Raw genomic sequence first — 16,644 nt, 5'->3', positions numbered from 1 at the left:
GGTCTGTGTGCTGCCATTCAGAGGAACCCCAACAGGCTGGAGAAATGGGCCAACAGCACTTCATGAAGTTCAGCAGAGGGAAATGCCAAGTCCTGCCCTGGGGTGGGAACAACCCCATGTACCAGTACAGGCTGGGGGGTACCTGGGTGAAAAGCAGCTTGGCAGATCTGAGGGTCCTGGCAGATACCGTGTTGAACGTGCCTTTGCACTCAACAGCACCCTGGGCTGCATTAGGAAGAGTGTTGTCCGCAGGACAAGGGAGGTGATCCTCCCTCTTTGCTCAGTGCTGGAGAAATCCATCTGGATTGCTGGGTCCAGTTCCAAGCTCCCAAGTGCAAGAGAGACATGGACAAACTGGAGTGAGCCCAGTAAAGTTTCAAGAAGTTCATAAAGAGGTTGGAGCATCTGTCATTTCAGGAGAGGCTGAGAAAGCTGGGACAGTTCTGCCTGGAGAAGAGAAGGCTCAGAGGGACCTTATCAGTGTGTATGAACACCTGAAGGCACAGTGCAAAGAGGATGGTGGTGTCCAGTGAAAGGGGAAGAGGCAATAGGCACAAACAAATAGAGAAAATTCCACTTAAAATTATTTTTTTTGTCCTGATGGTGGCCAGACACTGGAACAGGTTGTCCAGAGAGGGTGGGGAGTCCTGGGAGACATTCAAAATCCAGCTGGACACAGTTCTGAGAGTCTGCTCCAGCGACCCTGCTTTGAGCAGGGTGTTGGAGTAGCCAGTATACAGGTTCCTTCCAACCTTAAGTGTTTGGTGGGTTTTTTGTGATTTTTTCTTTTTTTGCTCTGGCTCTTTGTCCAAATCTCTTCTTCTGCTCAGTCCCAGGACCTGATCCCCAGGCCCAGACTTCTTGATTGAACAAGCCCTGCTCAGCTCTTCCAGACCTTCATCTGTTTGTTCCATACACAAGCATCCAGCTGTTCCATCACGTCTTAACATTTCTCCCTTCACTCAAATACTACCTTCACACATGCATTTCCTTTTTAATAAGTCTCAGCCTTTCTGGCTCTGCCCCCAGAACTGTTTCCCCATGTCCTTCCTCCTGAACCCTTAGTTCTATCCCATTTCCCTGCCCATGGCAGGGAGGTTGTAACAAGATGATCTTTAAGGTCCCTTCCAACCCAAACCATTCTGTGATTCTCTTTGTATCTGTGCTCTCAATTCTCACTAGAATAAAACCACGCTGGCGTCTAAGAGTTCGACCTGTAGCGTGCTTGAGCTTGTCCTCTACTAACCCAGAGGCCCTACCCGCTCACCAGCTTTACGTCTTTTACTAGGAGAAGGATATAGCTCATCACTACTACATTTTGAAACACCATGCCATGGGAACACCGCACTGTTTGTACGGTGCACAGTTTTTACACCACGTTGTATGAACATGATCATTCAATTTAAAGCGCTTTGTACAAACAGAGTTGAACTCCCTTCCTATACAGGAACAGGTGCACAGACAGGCACCTTTGTACCTGTGCAGACAGGCAGTACAGTAAAAGTCGCACAGCAGAAATACACCTGATGACAGCAGGAGGTTAAGAGCTGTGAAAAACAGATCGGTGGCCTTCATTAAACAGTCATGCTGAAATACATTGGGATGTTACCCACGATGGTCACAGGTGCAGAAGAAAAAGCCCAAACATGTCACCTGTGACAAGCAGGATGTGGATTTCGCAAACTGTCCGGAAGAAACAGATAACTCACTTTTAACTCTGATATTATTACACTTCTATGTTTATCTATCACAGCTCTTTGTATGTTTCTTTCCTGGTTTTATTTTATCTATTAAATTCTTTCTTTTCCTACAAAGGGACAAGATTGATAAAGGAGCAAAAGGCCCTTCGCTGCTCCACAAATCAGAGATGTCTATGCAAGCATCTGTCTCCAGGTCAGCCTCATTCCAAATGTCCTGTGGGAAGGGAAAATTCTTCCTCACTGCCATCCCCAAATCAGCCTGGTTTAAAAAAGAACGTATTTCCCCAGACTAAAAACAACCGTGGAGAGCTGCTCTCTCCACAGGCTGCTGCAATGCCTTAAAATAATGGCTTATTTTAAGGATCTGGTTGTTGTCTTCCACCCCCTGAAGCGTGGTTGTGAAATCCCCATCCTTGAAGGTTTTCAGGTGACCAAACAAGTCCCTGGGCAACCTGATGTAACCCTGAAGCTATCCCTGCTCTGAGCTGAGGACTGTACTAGATGCCCTCTAGAGGTCCTCTCTGCCCTAAATTAAGCTACCAATTGATGATACACAGGCTGATATATAGTGGCACAAGCTGAGCCAAGCCCGGAAAACAGCTATGGAAGGAGGCACGAAAGCACTAACGGCAGATTGCATAAACTGCAATGTGCCTTCTTCCCTTTTTAATCAGGGTTCCGTCAGTGGTTTGTCCTATTACTGCATGAATTCTAACAAATTCTAACCCATAGAAGGGTCCAATTTAAAACCGGTTACTGGTGAGTGACAAGATGAATTCAGCTCACTTCAGCTGAATATTCCACCTGCAGTCATCCCTTCATTTCCCTGAATTGTTGTGACCTGGACTGCACACCAAAATGTTAGCCAGACGGGGGCTGTATGTCGGGGGGTGGTGTTCTGGGATAAGTTTCTGTGACCTAAAAAATCCTCAAACCCTCGGCATGAGGATTAATGATTAACGGCTAATGATTAACTTAGTGATTCAGCTGAGCCTTAATGATAAATGAAAAGCGCCTCTTGAACAAGCACATGCCTTACTCTTTTTTTTTTCTTTTCGTGATGAGAACATAAATATGCCTGCTGCATTAATTTAAGAGAAATTAGGACTGGCACACAATTAACAGTGCTTCAGCATTCAGCCAGGAAAAGCTTGCAACTTGTCACATACGGGGCTTTGGGCAGAGATCGGCTTCTGTCCTCCTGGGTTTGTGTGCCTCTCGCTCAAACCGCGCTGCTCTGCACCTAATCCCCAGGAGACGTGAATTTTCACAAATACCAGGAATTTAGTTCTCCAGCTCGGCATGTTGCTAACGCAGCCTTCCTTAAACCAGATCTGGATCAATTCATCCATCTTGGGTGCCGGCACAGGGATGCAGTTTGGGGCTCCCGAGGCGCTGCTGTCAAACAGCACCCCATAAAGCAAACAGACCCCATGTTCTCATAATCTTGAGGTCTCACTAATGATATTATTTTTTTTTTTTAGTATAGATAACTGGCAAAATTGTACATATGACTGTACCTGCACTGACGGTTTCCTGGCAGCGGGTCATGTTGGTGACAGACTACATTTCCCAGGAGCCTGTTGCGCCGGAGCCTCTTGTGTCACCGCAGGAGGACCTCGCAGCTCTGCAGCAGGCACTTGGGCTGCTGCGGATCCTGGTGCTGGAGCTGGAGAAACATGACCTTCAGCAATTTGTCTCCTAAGCGACCCAGAACAGAGCTGAGCTAGGGTCTGCTTGTCCTCCAGACCCTCGCGGGGTGGCTGGTTAGCCTTGTTTCATGTTAGACGCTAGATGTCACCTGCAGAAGAAGAGAAGAGCTTACCTCTTCCAGAGAGATGGCCCCGAGCCAGCAAATTCGCTCTGTCAGCCTGTGCAGCGGCTGTGGCAGAACTAGGTACAACTCACTGTGATTTTCTGAGAGGGAAGGGGGTCAAAATTTACTTATGGGGGGCTGGGGGGACTTCAGTCCCTGGACACCTCGTTCCTCGGTGTTTGCTCCGGCTTTTCCGCTCCAGCAAATCTGTTCGTTCCACTCTGCTCGTCGTGACTTTTCAATAATTTAAGCCTTGCAAGTGTTTTACGCCACCTGACTGTGGCTGGAGGGAGGGGGTTTTTCAAGTCAAAATCTTTGCCTCCAAGACGGAAGGGCTGCAGTCACAACAGAGCAGTCGTGACTAATTTAAGTTTTGCGCTTGCTGGGTTTCTGGAAGAAAAGTAAAGAGGCAGGATGATTGACCCGTTGTCTAAGTTAGTAGCAAAGGGGCTGACTTCTTCAGGAATCCGCTTTGCATAGTTAATGCAGGTTAATCAAAGAAAAAATTGAATCTTAGGTTTCTGGTTACAGTGAGATGTCTGTAAAAGTATAGTAAGCTGAGTAAACTGCTTGCTGAAACGCAGGAAAGAAGCACCCTGGCATCTGCGTAGCACTACTTAGTGATCAGTAACTTATTTTCAATAATTCTCGGCATATTCTGTATAATTTCTACAAGCTTTTACGGGCAAACCGGTTGCATTGCTCTGATTTATAACTTCACAATCTTTGTTAATCTTCAAACATGAATACCAAACTCAATGCATGAATAGACTGTAAATCTGCTGAGGCTTTGACTCCATTCCCCTAATATCACTGAGTCCTGCTCTGGAAGGACCCCGTAGCGTGGCGTGTTGCAGAGGTATCGAACCAAAGACAACCCCTGCTCCTGGGAACTCACCACCTGAGGCACCTCTGGCCTGGAACTGAAATTAGCGGCAGCAAATATGTGCCCCTACTGCTTCAGGAGCAGCCCTGGGAAGCTGAGATTGAGGTGGAGCACCTTCCCTGGCCACAAGTTATTTCAATGAGGGAAATAAGAGACTAAAGGCGATTTTTGCGTCTGCATCAGGAAAGCAGCCTGTTTTAGGTTAGTTCATTGGATAGATGCTTACCTGCATGTGTGTCTGCATTGTGAAGGCCACTGTGGGGTTGCTCCTGACTGTAACGTTGTGCTGCCGCTGTGCTGGGCAGAATAGGCCACGTGCTTGATAAGATACTTGACTGATCTTTATTCAGGGGGAGTAACTGGAACAGGATTTTTTAATCCAGTCCCTTGGAAAGTACGCATATCGCATAACAAATCTGCAAAAAGAAATACGGGAGAAAGACTCGGTGTTTGATGGGAATGTATTTTGGTTGCTCATGCCCAGAGCCACTTTTAACAGATCTGGACGTGAATCTCCTGTTCTCCACCAATCACCTGCACCACCGTTGGGTACAGTCCCTGTTGCCTGCTGCTGCTTGCACAGCCCCCTTGGCCGCCTGGCAGCGAGGACTGTGGCACCGATGTCACCAGTGTGGCAGGTCTCCCCGTATTCATGTTTGTTCCCTGCTCTTTCTCTTCAGTGACTTTTCCCCTGGATCTCACGAAAACTCGGCTGCAGGTCCAAGGTGAAGCTGCTGTTCACCGCAATGGAGCTGCCGGCGGCCAGGCTGTCCCTTACCGTGGCATGCTGCGCACCGCGGCTGGCATCGTGCGAGAGGAGGGCTTAGGAAAGCTCTGGCAAGGAGCCACGCCGGCCGTCTACCGCCACATAGGTGATTATCTCCTCACAACGGGACAAGTTTGGGTCCTGCCTTCTGTGGCCAACAGCCTTTTGGTGTGAGCTTGACATATCTTCTTGTACTTTAAATACATCTGTGAGGACTTCTTCAGTCTACCCTGCAATCCCACTTTCACCGAATCACAGAATCACAGAATGGTAGGGGTTGGAAGGCACCTCTGGAGATCACCTAGTCCAACCCCCTGCCAGAGCAGGGTCACCCAGAGCAGGCCGCACAGGAGCACATCCAGGCGGGTTTTGAATGTCTACAGAGAAGGAGAGTCCGCCACCTCTCTGGGCAGCCTGTGAAATATATAGGAACTTTGAAATATATAGGATTCTGGCTCAACGTCCTCCCTTCCCTCTCTTGACCATTCCTTCACAGCCTTAATCTGGCTTCTGGGAAAACAAAATATAATTTCCCCATGGTCTTTGCAGGAAGGTCTTCAGTGCAAGCAGACACTCAAGAGTCCTCAGAACAATTAGTACCTTTCATTTGAGGGAAGTGGGGATGGGCTGGGCAAAAAAGATAAGGTTGCAAGCGCTAGGATGAAGAAATGCATTGGTGGTTTGGCCCCAGGTAACAGCTTTCTGTGTTTCATTTGGAAATATGGTGACAACAACAAACCTCAAAAGCACACGTGGGAGGTTTTGTTCTTGGAACCAGCTGAGAGGGAAGCAATGAGGTTGTGTCTCCTCAGTGTGCAGGCATAAGCCATGCTGCTTCCTGTCAGACGTATGGCTCAGCCAGAGAGATTCTCTGATGCTAAGAAGTTCTGGCTGTAGCATGGCTGCCAGGCAGCCCCCTCGCTTTCCCCATTTTGATCACGAACGTGAGAGCAGTGACCAGCTGACCCAGGCAAGCTCCTGAGTGTTTTACAAGTCTCTCGATCTATCACAGTGTGAACCTCCAGAAAGGGCAGACCCAAGAATCATCTCCTGCTTTTGTTTTCCACAGTGTACTCTGGCGTTCGGATGGTTGCGTACGAACACCTCCGTGACTCCGTGCTTGGCAGGTCTGAGGATGAAAGCTTTCCTTTCTGGTAATGTTGCGTAGTTATGCTTTTGCCTGTTTGGGGATTGTCCTTACTGTAGGAGTCCTGCAGCCCTAAAAGCTGTCTTTTCCTCATGGCTCGCCTACCCTAAAGAGGGTAAATATAAAGTAGGGGTTTAAGTACCAGTACGGACTTTCTGATTTTAGTTTCAGAGCAGTATCTTTTCATTCAGCTGGGAACAGGACTAAGAAATATTGAAATATTACAAGGCCAAGTGCAAGGTCCTGCACCTGCACAGGGCAATCCCAAGCACAGACACAGGCTGGGTGGACAATGGGTTGAGAGCAGCCGGGAGGAGAAGGACTTGGGGGTGTTGGTTGATGAGAAGCTCAACATGAGCCAGCAATGTGTGCTCACAGCCCAGAAAGCCAACTGCATCCTGGGCTGCATCAAAAGCAGCGTGGCCAGCAGGGCGAGGGAGGGGATTCTGTGCCTCTGCTCTGCTCTCATGAGACCCCACCTGGAGTCCTGTGTCCAGCTCTGGAGTCCCCAACATAAGAAGGTTGTGGACCTGTTGGAGCGGGCCCAAAGAAGGGCCATGAAGATGATCAGAGGGCTGGAGCACCTCTGCTATGAGGACAGGCTGAGAGAGTTGGGATTGTTCAGCCTGGAGAAGAGGAGGCTCTAGGGAGACCTTACAGACACCTTTCAGTACCTAAAGGGGGCCTACAGGAAAGCTGGAAAGGGACTTTTTACAAGGGCGTGTGGTGACAGGACAAGGGATAATGGCTTCAAACTGGAAGAGGGGAGGTTTAGAGTAGATATTAGCAAGAAATTCTTTACTGTGAGAGTGGTAAAACATTGGAACAGGCTGCCCAGAGAAGCTGTGGCTGCCCCATCCCTGGAAGTGCTCAAGGCCAGGCTGGATGGGGCTTTGAGCAGCCTGGTCTAGTGGGAGGTGTCCCTGCCCATGGTAGGGGGGTTGGAACTGGATGATCTTCAAGGTCTCTTCCAACTCTAACCATTCTATGATTCTATGATTCTACGAAATACATTTCTCAGAGGCTTAACGGACCGTGATTAGTTTAATAAGGATACTCTGCTAAAGAGATGGAGAAACATGATGAACCACATCAATAGGAGCAGCTGTCCTGGGCCGGCAGGGATCAGCCTGGATCGGAGTGGAGGTCGGGCAGCTTTGCCATGACTCAAGGTCTGCGATGCAGTGGCAGCTCTTTTATTTCCACATGGGCCAGGGGATGTTGGGAAGTGCAGGTGACTCGTGGCTGACTGTACCGCTGTGGAGAGAGGGTGAGCTATTGCACAAACCTGACGCCAGCGTGAGTAACTGCGACTAATCCCACAGCTGCCTGCGTAATGCAAACCAGAGGTTCAGCTGAGCCAAGCTAGGCTCGCAGCTTGTGCCTCGCTCAGCTCCGAGGTCACCCGAGAGCTTGATTAGCTCCACGCGGGGTGAGGACATGTTTCCAAAGGTGTGATCGACATGTCAAATATCCTCTGGAGCCTTGCAGAAAAGAAGTGAGGGGTGATACATCTCAGATTTCCAGCTCCTGGAGGGAGGGGTCCCGCTATGTGTTGTCCAGCAGCTGTATGGCAATGCTCCGCTGTTTTGCTGCTTGCCGGACGGCCTGGGTAAGAAATTATAAGGCCATTGGATTATTAACGGGGAGTGTAAGAATAGGCTGGTTTGCTGAGTCTGGTGGTGTATTTTAGCCCAAGAGATGGAAATTTCCTGGCTACTGAAGAGGCAGATTGTGAAGACACTATTTTGTTCCTATCTGTAGTTGTCACCCTGAGTTAAATCTGTGCATCCTTCCTGAGGAGACAAGTGATCCCCAGAAAAAACAACCCCAAAGTCTTAGTTTTGCAAGTTCAATTCAGCAACACTTAAATCTCACACAATCCCATTTTGACAATGCAAGCAGTATACAGTCACAGAATTAACTCTTTGTGGGGAATGAAGCAGAGTTTTCTGTAATTTTTGCAAAATTTGGTGATTTCTAGTTGTTAAATCCTTATAATCATATACAGTATCATATCCAATGAAGTATTTTACTCCAAAATAAAATCTGGGGTCCAAAATGTAACTGTTTTTAAGATGGGATTTATAAAATCTAATACAGATAACATACTTGTCATGCCTGATGCTATGGGAAGGCGGAACTTGGGATAGTACTGAAATTTCTGGTTCTACTAAAATAAGTAGAACCAGAAAATTAACACAACTCATCTAGTAGCAACAGGAGATAAAGAAAAGTTTTATATATCAGCAAGCAGTTTAGAGTTTCAGATTGGCATTCAGTTATTATAATATATGGAGCACCATCCCTCACTCCGTACCTTGACATCCTGCCTTTAAATCTTATGTGAGGAGCACAATGTAACCTGCAGAGGAAGCAGAGCACTTTGGTGATGTATAATAACTTGATTTTTTTCCAGATGCATTTTAACCTTTTCTTAAAACTGACAGAAATATTACTGACTACCTTAACTGCTTGCAGTCGCCACAATTATTACCCTAACTTTTAACCATTTACTTCTTTCACGTGGGTCGTGCTGCTGAACCCTTCAGCTCAAGCACTGCAATTTGCGAAGATTTTCAGTGTATTCTGGTGGACTTTTTTTTCCCCTGTTTGCCAGGAAAGCTGTAGTTGGAGGCATGTCTGCGGGTGCCATCGGACAGTTTTTCGCCAGCCCGACTGACCTGGTGAAGGTGCAGATGCAGATGGAAGGAAAAAGGAAGTTGGAAGGAAAGCCGTCACGGTTGGTTCCTCTCAAAGCTGGTGGTTTTTTCCTGTTAATGGTTACCCTTTGGCTGAGGGTGTGGTTCTTTCTGTTTTCTGCCACCCCCTCTCCCCAGCTGCTTAGGGCCCTTTCGGGGAAAAGCAATGCCTGGGAGGCACACAATGGTTCTGGGCAGTGAAGACGCTGGGGGATCCAAGACTTCCTCCTTATTGCATTCATATCCACCTTCCTCATTCTGATGGATTGGTCCCAGAGACCACAAACCCTCGCCCATCCTACCCGTGCAGCACATCCATGCCAGCGCTCTGACGGAGGAGGGAAGGATGCTTTCTGAAGAAGGGAAGCTGGGAGAAAGGACGGGGGAAATGGCTCGTGCAGGATGCAGAGATGCAGGGAAGGGCTGGGTCACCTGCAGACAGCAGGGCTCAAAACCCTTCTGCAGATACCAGAACGTGCTGCTCTTTGCATCCAAAACTGCTGGCATCCTTTGCAATCCTTTATTGCAAGACAGCTGTGGGATCAAAGGGTTTGTTGTTAGCGGCCAGATTGATGCTTACCAGGGCGGCTGGTACGTTTGGTAAAATACTGTGGCATGAAAGTCAAAGATGGACCAAAAAATGAATCAAAAAACGGATACGGAGGACCGGATCCTCACAGGTATAAATTGCCTTTCCTATGTGAGGACCTGGCGCAGCAAAGGGCTGGAATATGCAAAGATTTCTCCACAGATGGGCTCTCTACCTACTGGTTGCATATTGATTTCAGGTTTCGAGGCGTGCACCATGCATTTATGAAGATCCTGTCCGAAGGAGGAATACGAGGGCTTTGGGCTGGATGGGTGCCAAATGTCCAGAGAGCGGCTCTGGTGAACATGGGAGGTAAATTTCCTAACTTGGTCTGCAGCGCTTAAGGCCACGTCTAAGCTTTAGGGAGAGTTCAGCTGCTCCCCTGGTCTTCATCTCTTGGTTATCTACACTGAGGACCTATTTGAAGCACACTACAAGTGACTTCTGCCTTGAGCATTTTGTTCCTGTGGACATCAAGTTGCCTAAAAATAACAGTGTGTGCTTGAGCCTGAGGGACAGTGAGCTGGGAGCTGAGAGGGGGTCCACAGCCAGCCACGACCCAGCTCCCTGGTGCCCAAGCAAGGTGAGCAGGGCAGAGGCAGTGAAGGCAGCCAGGTTCCACCAAGATCCAGATCCTCAGGGAAGCATATGGTGATGAGGCATCTCTGAGACCGAGCCAGGAAGCTGAGCCAGCATCAGGTCTGGTGAGGCCCGCCAGGGTCAGTCAGACACAGCTCAGTTATCACCAGCAAGTCCATGGTGATAAGAAAGGTCCAAGGTCGAGCTAGGGAGACAGCCCATGGGTCAGTGTCCAGATAAAACAAGGTCCACAGCCCAGACATGGTGTGATGGAGCTGCAGACAGTGTAGTTCGGGCAGGGGCTGAGGGTTATAAGGTGGGGCGGCTGCCTGAGTGCTCAGCTGATCCAAGAATCACAGAATCACACAGAATCACAGAAACTTCAGGGTTGGAAGGGACCTCTAGAGATCATCTAGTCCAACTCCCCTGCTAAAGCAGGATTGCCCAGAGCACATTACTCAGGACTGCATCCAGGAGAGTCTTGAAAGCCTCCAGAGAGGGGGACTCCACAACCTCCCTGGGCAGCCTGTTCCAGTGCTCTGTCACCCTCACTGTAAAGAAGTTTTTCCGTGTATTTGAACGGAACTTCCTATGTTCCAACTTGTGCCCATTGCCCCTCGTCCTGTCACTGGGAACCAATGAAAAGAGCCTGGCACCATCCTCCTTCAACCCACCCTTTAGATACTTGTATGCCATAATAAGGTCTCCCCTCAGCCTTCTCTTCTCCAGGCTAAAGAGTCCCAGCTCTCTCAGCCTTTCCTCATAAGGGAGATGCTCCAGTCCCATAATCATCTTAGTTGCCCTTCGCTGGACTCGCTCCAGTAGTTCCCTGTCCCTCTTGAACTGGGGAGCCCAAAACTGGACACAGTACTCCAGTTGTGGCCTCACCAGTGCAGAGTAGAGGGGGAGGATGACCTCCCTCGACCTACTGGCCACACTCTTCCCTATGCAGCCCAGGATTCCATTGAATCCATTGAAGAAGCCCTCACTCTTTCCACATATAGATAGAGCTTTCCTGTGTCTCTCCAAAACTGCTAGGATATGTCAGGTGGTCTTTGCTCTCCTTCCTGGCGTTCTGTTTATAAAGTAAGGAGGGAGATGTCTTTGGGACCGAAAGACACCACCTGTGGATGCCCACCATAAATACTTTGTGCTTGGTGGCACATATTATAGCATTGCCTTGGCAATTTTTTATTTTGCATGCTTAAATCTCTTTGGCGTGACAGCTTCTAATTTCTACGTCATTCAGCACAGGGATATGCTAGCAGCATGACCAAAAAATATCTTTGAAGATAGGAGAGGTGGTGTAAGCTTACACCTTGCTAAGCAGCAGTAAAGGAATTACTGGATGGATAATGTTTGCAGCAGGAGCTGTTAAATGAGGGCTATAGAATGACTGTTAACTAAGGTACGTATCTCCATACAGAACGTTGACGTGTGGTCTCAGCGTGTAAACTTAAATGAGAAAACTCTTTTACAAGTGGGAAATGATCTCCACTGGGTATGTTTGGGCGGGGAGGGTCATCCTGGTTAGTACGCTGGGCTCTCAAGTTTTAAGGTCAGGACATTGGAAACGTAACCCAGATCTGCTGTTAACTTTCAGATCACTGTCTTTCATTCAGATGCCCAGATGCCATAACTCACATCTGCTTTCAGAAGAACATGACATAACTTCTGTGCCATCATCTACTTTTTTTAACATTTCTAATGTTTTTATAACACTTGCGCGGAGGTGGGAGGGGTAGAACTGTCCTTATCGTGATGTTTCTGGGTTTGGTTAATGAGTTCTTTTGCAGAATTTTCCACTTGAGATCCATTTTATCATTTGTAGGGTAAATCAGAGAAGATGGTAGTAAAAGCGAGCATGTACTCAGATGTCTAATGACAGGATTTAGGTGCCACAACCGTCATCAGAAACTGGGGACGGAGCACTAGCCGTGCCAATGGGAGGAGCTGCACTGGAAGTTTAGGTCTTGCCAAGCCTCCATCCATGTCAGTAATGAACAGACATCATTTACTTATGAAAATGCTGTTTTTTCTTATTATCCTCTTTACAGATCTGACCACTTATGACTCAGTGAAACACTTTTTGCTTCTGAACACGCCGCTCGTGGACAATAGTGTGACTCACAGCATTGCCAGGTGCCGTGTTCCCCGATTACCTCTTTTCTGCTGCAGAACGTTTCCATGTTCTTGAATCTGCCTCTCTGTGCCAACACAAGCTGCTATTATTTGGGAGTGATACTGATGATAAAATGCACCCTTTATAGATACTTTTTTTGCCTGAGAGCAAAAGGACAAAGGACACAAGACAAAGGATGCAACCATTGCTACAAAACTGCCCTCACGAGAAGTGCCTTGCTGATGCATTTAAACACCTCCCACATCTGTGAGAGCACAGGAATTTTCACTTTTCTAGAATCGCTACTATTTTTTCTAACCTAGTTTTAATTTTAGCAAATCATAAGAACGAGCAGTATAAATCTGCTTTATATAAACAGCTAAAATAAATTCATATCATAAATTGCCTGTTATGGATCCTTTATCCCTGCCTCAGAAATGCACACAGAGGTGAGGGACGCTGTCGCTGGGAGGACATCTGAGCAAAAGCCTCCTCCCCAATCAAGTTTATGTTAATTTATGAGGCATTACTCATGATTTTATGGTAACTGTTTTAATATAGCGTATCATACATTATTAGAACTGGAATCATGATGCTTAAATTGTTGTGATAAATCTTAGTTTCTCATTTAAGTATCTGTTGCTGTTGACAGTTGCTGTTCTGGCCTGGTAGCTGCTGTTCTGGGAACTCCTGCTGACGTGGTCAAAACCCGGATAATGAACCAGCCGAGAGATAAGCAGGGGAGGTACAGACACTTCAGAGACTTGACTTTTCAGTAGAAAATTGAAACCCTGAGTCTCACTGGTTTCACTGGGAGAGAAGTGCTAAGTTTCTAATTTGATCTTCATCTTTTTGATGATCATTTTACTGGTTTAGTAAACGTCTGGGGGGCGTTGTTGTGATGGCCGCCTAAGCATACCCAGTTACTCCAGTGGATTTCAGTTCTGATGAGACTCCAGTGAGCCTACAAAAGAGCTCGTGCTTGTACAAATTTATCAGATACAAATTATTTTTCAGGAGGGATGGGATTTTTTAAAATCACCTGTTGGTAATCCTAACAGTATTTGTTCTCCTTGCACACTGCTAGAGGTCTGCTGTATAAGTCTTCCACGGACTGCCTGATTCAAACTGTACAGGGTGAAGGGTTTATGTCTCTATACAAAGGCTTTATACCAACCTGGATGCGAATGGTAAGTGCCTTCTAACTCTCTTTACAAGACAGTTGAGCAATGTGTCATTAAAATCTAAGGAGTTCATTCTGTGTCAATGCTTTTCCAAAACTATTTGGGTCTCTTGATTTATTTAACTGCAGTTAGCATAGTTGAATGTAGTGGATGACACAAGTGCATGCAGTGTCACTTCCCCCATGTTGCCTCTTGCATCTCTTTAATTTGGAAAATGCTGTCCTGATTAATTGCTAGTGATTTTCCTTGCTTTTTTTTTTTTTTACAATTTCAGGCTCCCTCCTTTCTCCCTTCCTAAACTCGCCTTTGTTCCCTTCTTACTCCCAGTCCTGGACTCCCCTTGCATCTCTCTTACTTCCATTCCTCCTCTCCTGATCACAGAATTGCTTTATTACTGCTCCACCCCGGATCTCACTTTTGCCCCTCTTGTATTCAGGGCAGCGGCTTTCTCCTGCACGCTGCTGGGCCGTTAAAGCTAGGTCTGTATAATTAAGCCAAGCAGCAGTTGGAGCCTGGGAACCGGAACCTGGCTGTCTCGGCTATTAGTTTGGGCAAGGGACAATTCCCAACAGCGAATCTAGATGTGACCACTTCTTTTTTTTGAAGTCTGTAAGAATTTAACAATATGGCTACATTTAGACTCTGATGGCTGGCTTCAAGGTCTTGACGCTGCTTAATTTACCAGATTGAGCACTAAGATTGAAGGCAAAAGCCTCCCTTCTCTAATTTAACTGAGTACAACAGTGGCCACAGTCTCTGGTAACAGCAATTATAGGAAGGTTCTGCTCAGTTGCACAGTCCCTGTGTCCCTGAGTCGGAGCACATTCAGTATTGGTGGGGTCTTTGCGAGTTTCCTACTAAGCTAAAAATTTCTGTGGAGCACACGCCAACTTAGATTTCCCTAGGGCTTGTAATTTGGGGAATGTTTAGTGAGTATTTAAGAGGAGCAGGTGCCAAACACCAATCTATTGCCAAAAAAACCCCACCAGAGTATCTCAACTAAATGGGTGCAGGATATAAATTTTATGCAAGGAGAACCGTGTAATTTTTTGATTAAGGTTTTAGAACAAGTAAACCCTTTAATAAAGTTTTTAAAAAGCATTCAGCCTGAAGTAGCCCCCAACTATGAAACATTTCAGGTCATTTATGGGTTAGCAAGCAGAAAAATTAAAGTTTTAGGCGTCTTGTGAAGGACTGTGTAGTCCTAACCATATGGAACACTATGATTTTTGTATGAAAGACATAATATGAGATGGAGTTTAAGAATGTGATTTTTAAGGGTAGACAGTTTAAACTAATGGTTTTATTTATTGGGTCACTTCTGTTTTAAGCCTCTAATTTCAGTGTTTTCTTTCACAGGCTCCTTGGTCACTGGTATTCTGGCTTACATATGAACAAATCAGAAGGATCTGTGGAGTTAATTCTTTTTAAAATCACGAAACCACTTTAATATTCACAAAACATGGAAGAATCGGAAAGCTGAATTCTCATGCCACAAGGCATCCCGACACCACAGAGAACTAATTAATTTTGGAGATTGGCAGTAGGATCCCATGTATAGGTTGCTGCCCTAAATCCAGACCTTCCGTGTTAGGAGTAGCCATGGCATAAGGATACTATTTGCTTATCAGACTGCTATATGAAACTTAAGTTATCCTCAGGGTAAAATTGCCACAATGATACTTCAACTAGCAGCCAGCGTCAGCTTTCTGAAACAGTAAACAAAGGTAGAAAAAATCCACCAAGCAAGTAGAATATAATAGTTTGCTTGTTTGATAATAGACGTGGTTCCTATTGTTAAGGACAAAAGCAGGTTGAGCAAAACAGCACTGAACATCTTCTGTGGCTAAGCAGTCCATAAAATTGTTTGGGAATTTTTGTTATTATTACATTTGCACACACATAAAGAACTACCTCGCGTTAGTTTGATGCCTCAGCAAGCCAAGCCTGTAGTGCTAGGAACTGAAAAAGATTAAAGCAGCTTACCTGATTTCAAATTTGCTTTGCACAAAAGGTGGAAGGGGTTGTGTTCTCATGCTTCCCAGAGACCGCCTGACCTCTTCACTCAACCTTTTGAGCAGTGTCCATGAGTGAAATGAAGTCCTGTACCAAGGATATCGAAAGCCTAGTTCACTCTGTCCTTCTTGAGGGACTGATAATACACATATTGTCCACAGGACCTAATTGAACAACTTGTCCCTATTAGAGTCCCAGTGCTGACGTGGCAGGCCGGGTCATTTAAGGTATCACTTTTCCATGGAAATATACGCTCTGCCCATTTTGAATCTAGATGAAAATACAACATTATTTTCAAAACCACAAAATGTTTGAATATGAGCAATTTTATTTTTTTTTAACCTAAAGCTCTTCAGATTTCATGGGAAAGGGGACTGCTGCTGTTTGTCACTAGGCTTATCTTTGGCAATCAGGAGTCAAAAATGCAGTATAAAAGCAATCATAATGTAGACAGAACAAAGCTGGCTTTGATTTAGCAATATCTAGTAATGAAATGATTGTACAAGACTTAGTTCTCTGAGTAAATACTCAGGATTTCTTCTAGACTAGTCTTTGCAACTAGTATCTTCAATGTGCCAATTTCTGATTAAATACAGTTTGTGGGTCTTCTTGGCTTGCATTTGTACTTTTTAATTGTATCGTAGGTCTGTTGTGGCTGCATGCAATTGGGTGTGTGATTCCAGCCTGGAAAAAATTAATCTCACCATTATTAGGGGGTCAAATTTTGTTCAGAAATACTGTTATTTTTCTAGCTGTCAGCCTGAGAAACTAGTCTGAGTTTTTTCCTTCTTGCACACCATCACCAGTGAATATAAACCAGCAGTCAAAGCAGCCTCTTCAGTTACATCCTCAGTGGTCCTGCCTGCAATCCTGTTACTCAGATAACCCTGGTGAGGGATGTGCAGAAGTACCTGATCTATTGAGTTAACAAACGTAATTTTAGAAGTCTTGTAGTGAAAAACTGTTTTAACTCTTAATAAAGCCTTTTTTTTTTTTGAGCATGAAACACTAAAAAGATTCGTAACAGTGCTGATTCCTCGCATTTTGTATGAAGAAAAATAAAAATAATTTGAATAGGTAAATTTGCCACTTGCATTACTTCTTGGTGCTTTGTAATTGCAATTTTTTCAAGCAGAA

The 16,644-nt window shown here is 45.9% G+C and overlaps 1 protein-coding gene across 2 annotated transcripts; it reads left to right on the top strand.

Annotated features, from left to right (window-relative positions):
• The first annotated feature begins 3,305 nt into the window (after positions 1 to 3,305).
• SLC25A27 (solute carrier family 25 member 27) lies at positions 3,306 to 16,589 on the top strand. Of its 2 annotated transcripts, none has more exons than XM_074582020.1 (9): positions 3,306 to 3,597; positions 5,083 to 5,274; positions 6,238 to 6,322; positions 8,936 to 9,058; positions 9,806 to 9,918; positions 12,243 to 12,327; positions 12,960 to 13,052; positions 13,395 to 13,497; positions 14,851 to 16,589. In XM_074582020.1, exons 1-9 carry the CDS (start codon positions 3,495 to 3,497, stop codon positions 14,920 to 14,922), a joined length of 969 nt encoding a protein of 322 aa, XP_074438121.1. In that variant the 5' UTR covers positions 3,306 to 3,494; the 3' UTR covers positions 14,923 to 16,589. The 2 variants fall into 2 exon arrangements, with proteins under 2 accessions (XP_074438121.1, XP_074438122.1); XM_074582021.1 differs by having other exon boundaries at positions 3,325 to 3,597; positions 6,238 to 6,295.
• Positions 16,590 to 16,644: the final 55 nt, after the last annotated feature.

The sequence above is a fragment of the Larus michahellis genome, chromosome 3 (assembly GCF_964199755.1).
Source record: "Larus michahellis chromosome 3, bLarMic1.1, whole genome shotgun sequence".
In the NCBI taxonomy this organism is placed as follows: domain Eukaryota; kingdom Metazoa; phylum Chordata; class Aves; order Charadriiformes; family Laridae; genus Larus; species Larus michahellis.
This window is presented reverse-complemented; position numbering and strand designations above follow the sequence as displayed.

Bases quoted from the DNA above. Each gene is read 5' to 3' on its own strand.
- SLC25A27 (XM_074582020.1), top strand. From the start codon at position 3,495: ATGTCACCTGCAGAAGAAGAGAAGAGCTTACCTCTTCCAGAGAGATGG. The intron at 9,059-9,805 runs GTTGGTTCCTCT...TATTGATTTCAG, and splicing joins TTGGAAGGAAAGCCGTCACG to GTTTCGAGGCGTGCACCATG. The intron at 12,328-12,959 runs GTGCCGTGTTCC...TGCTGTTGACAG, and splicing joins GTGACTCACAGCATTGCCAG to TTGCTGTTCTGGCCTGGTAG.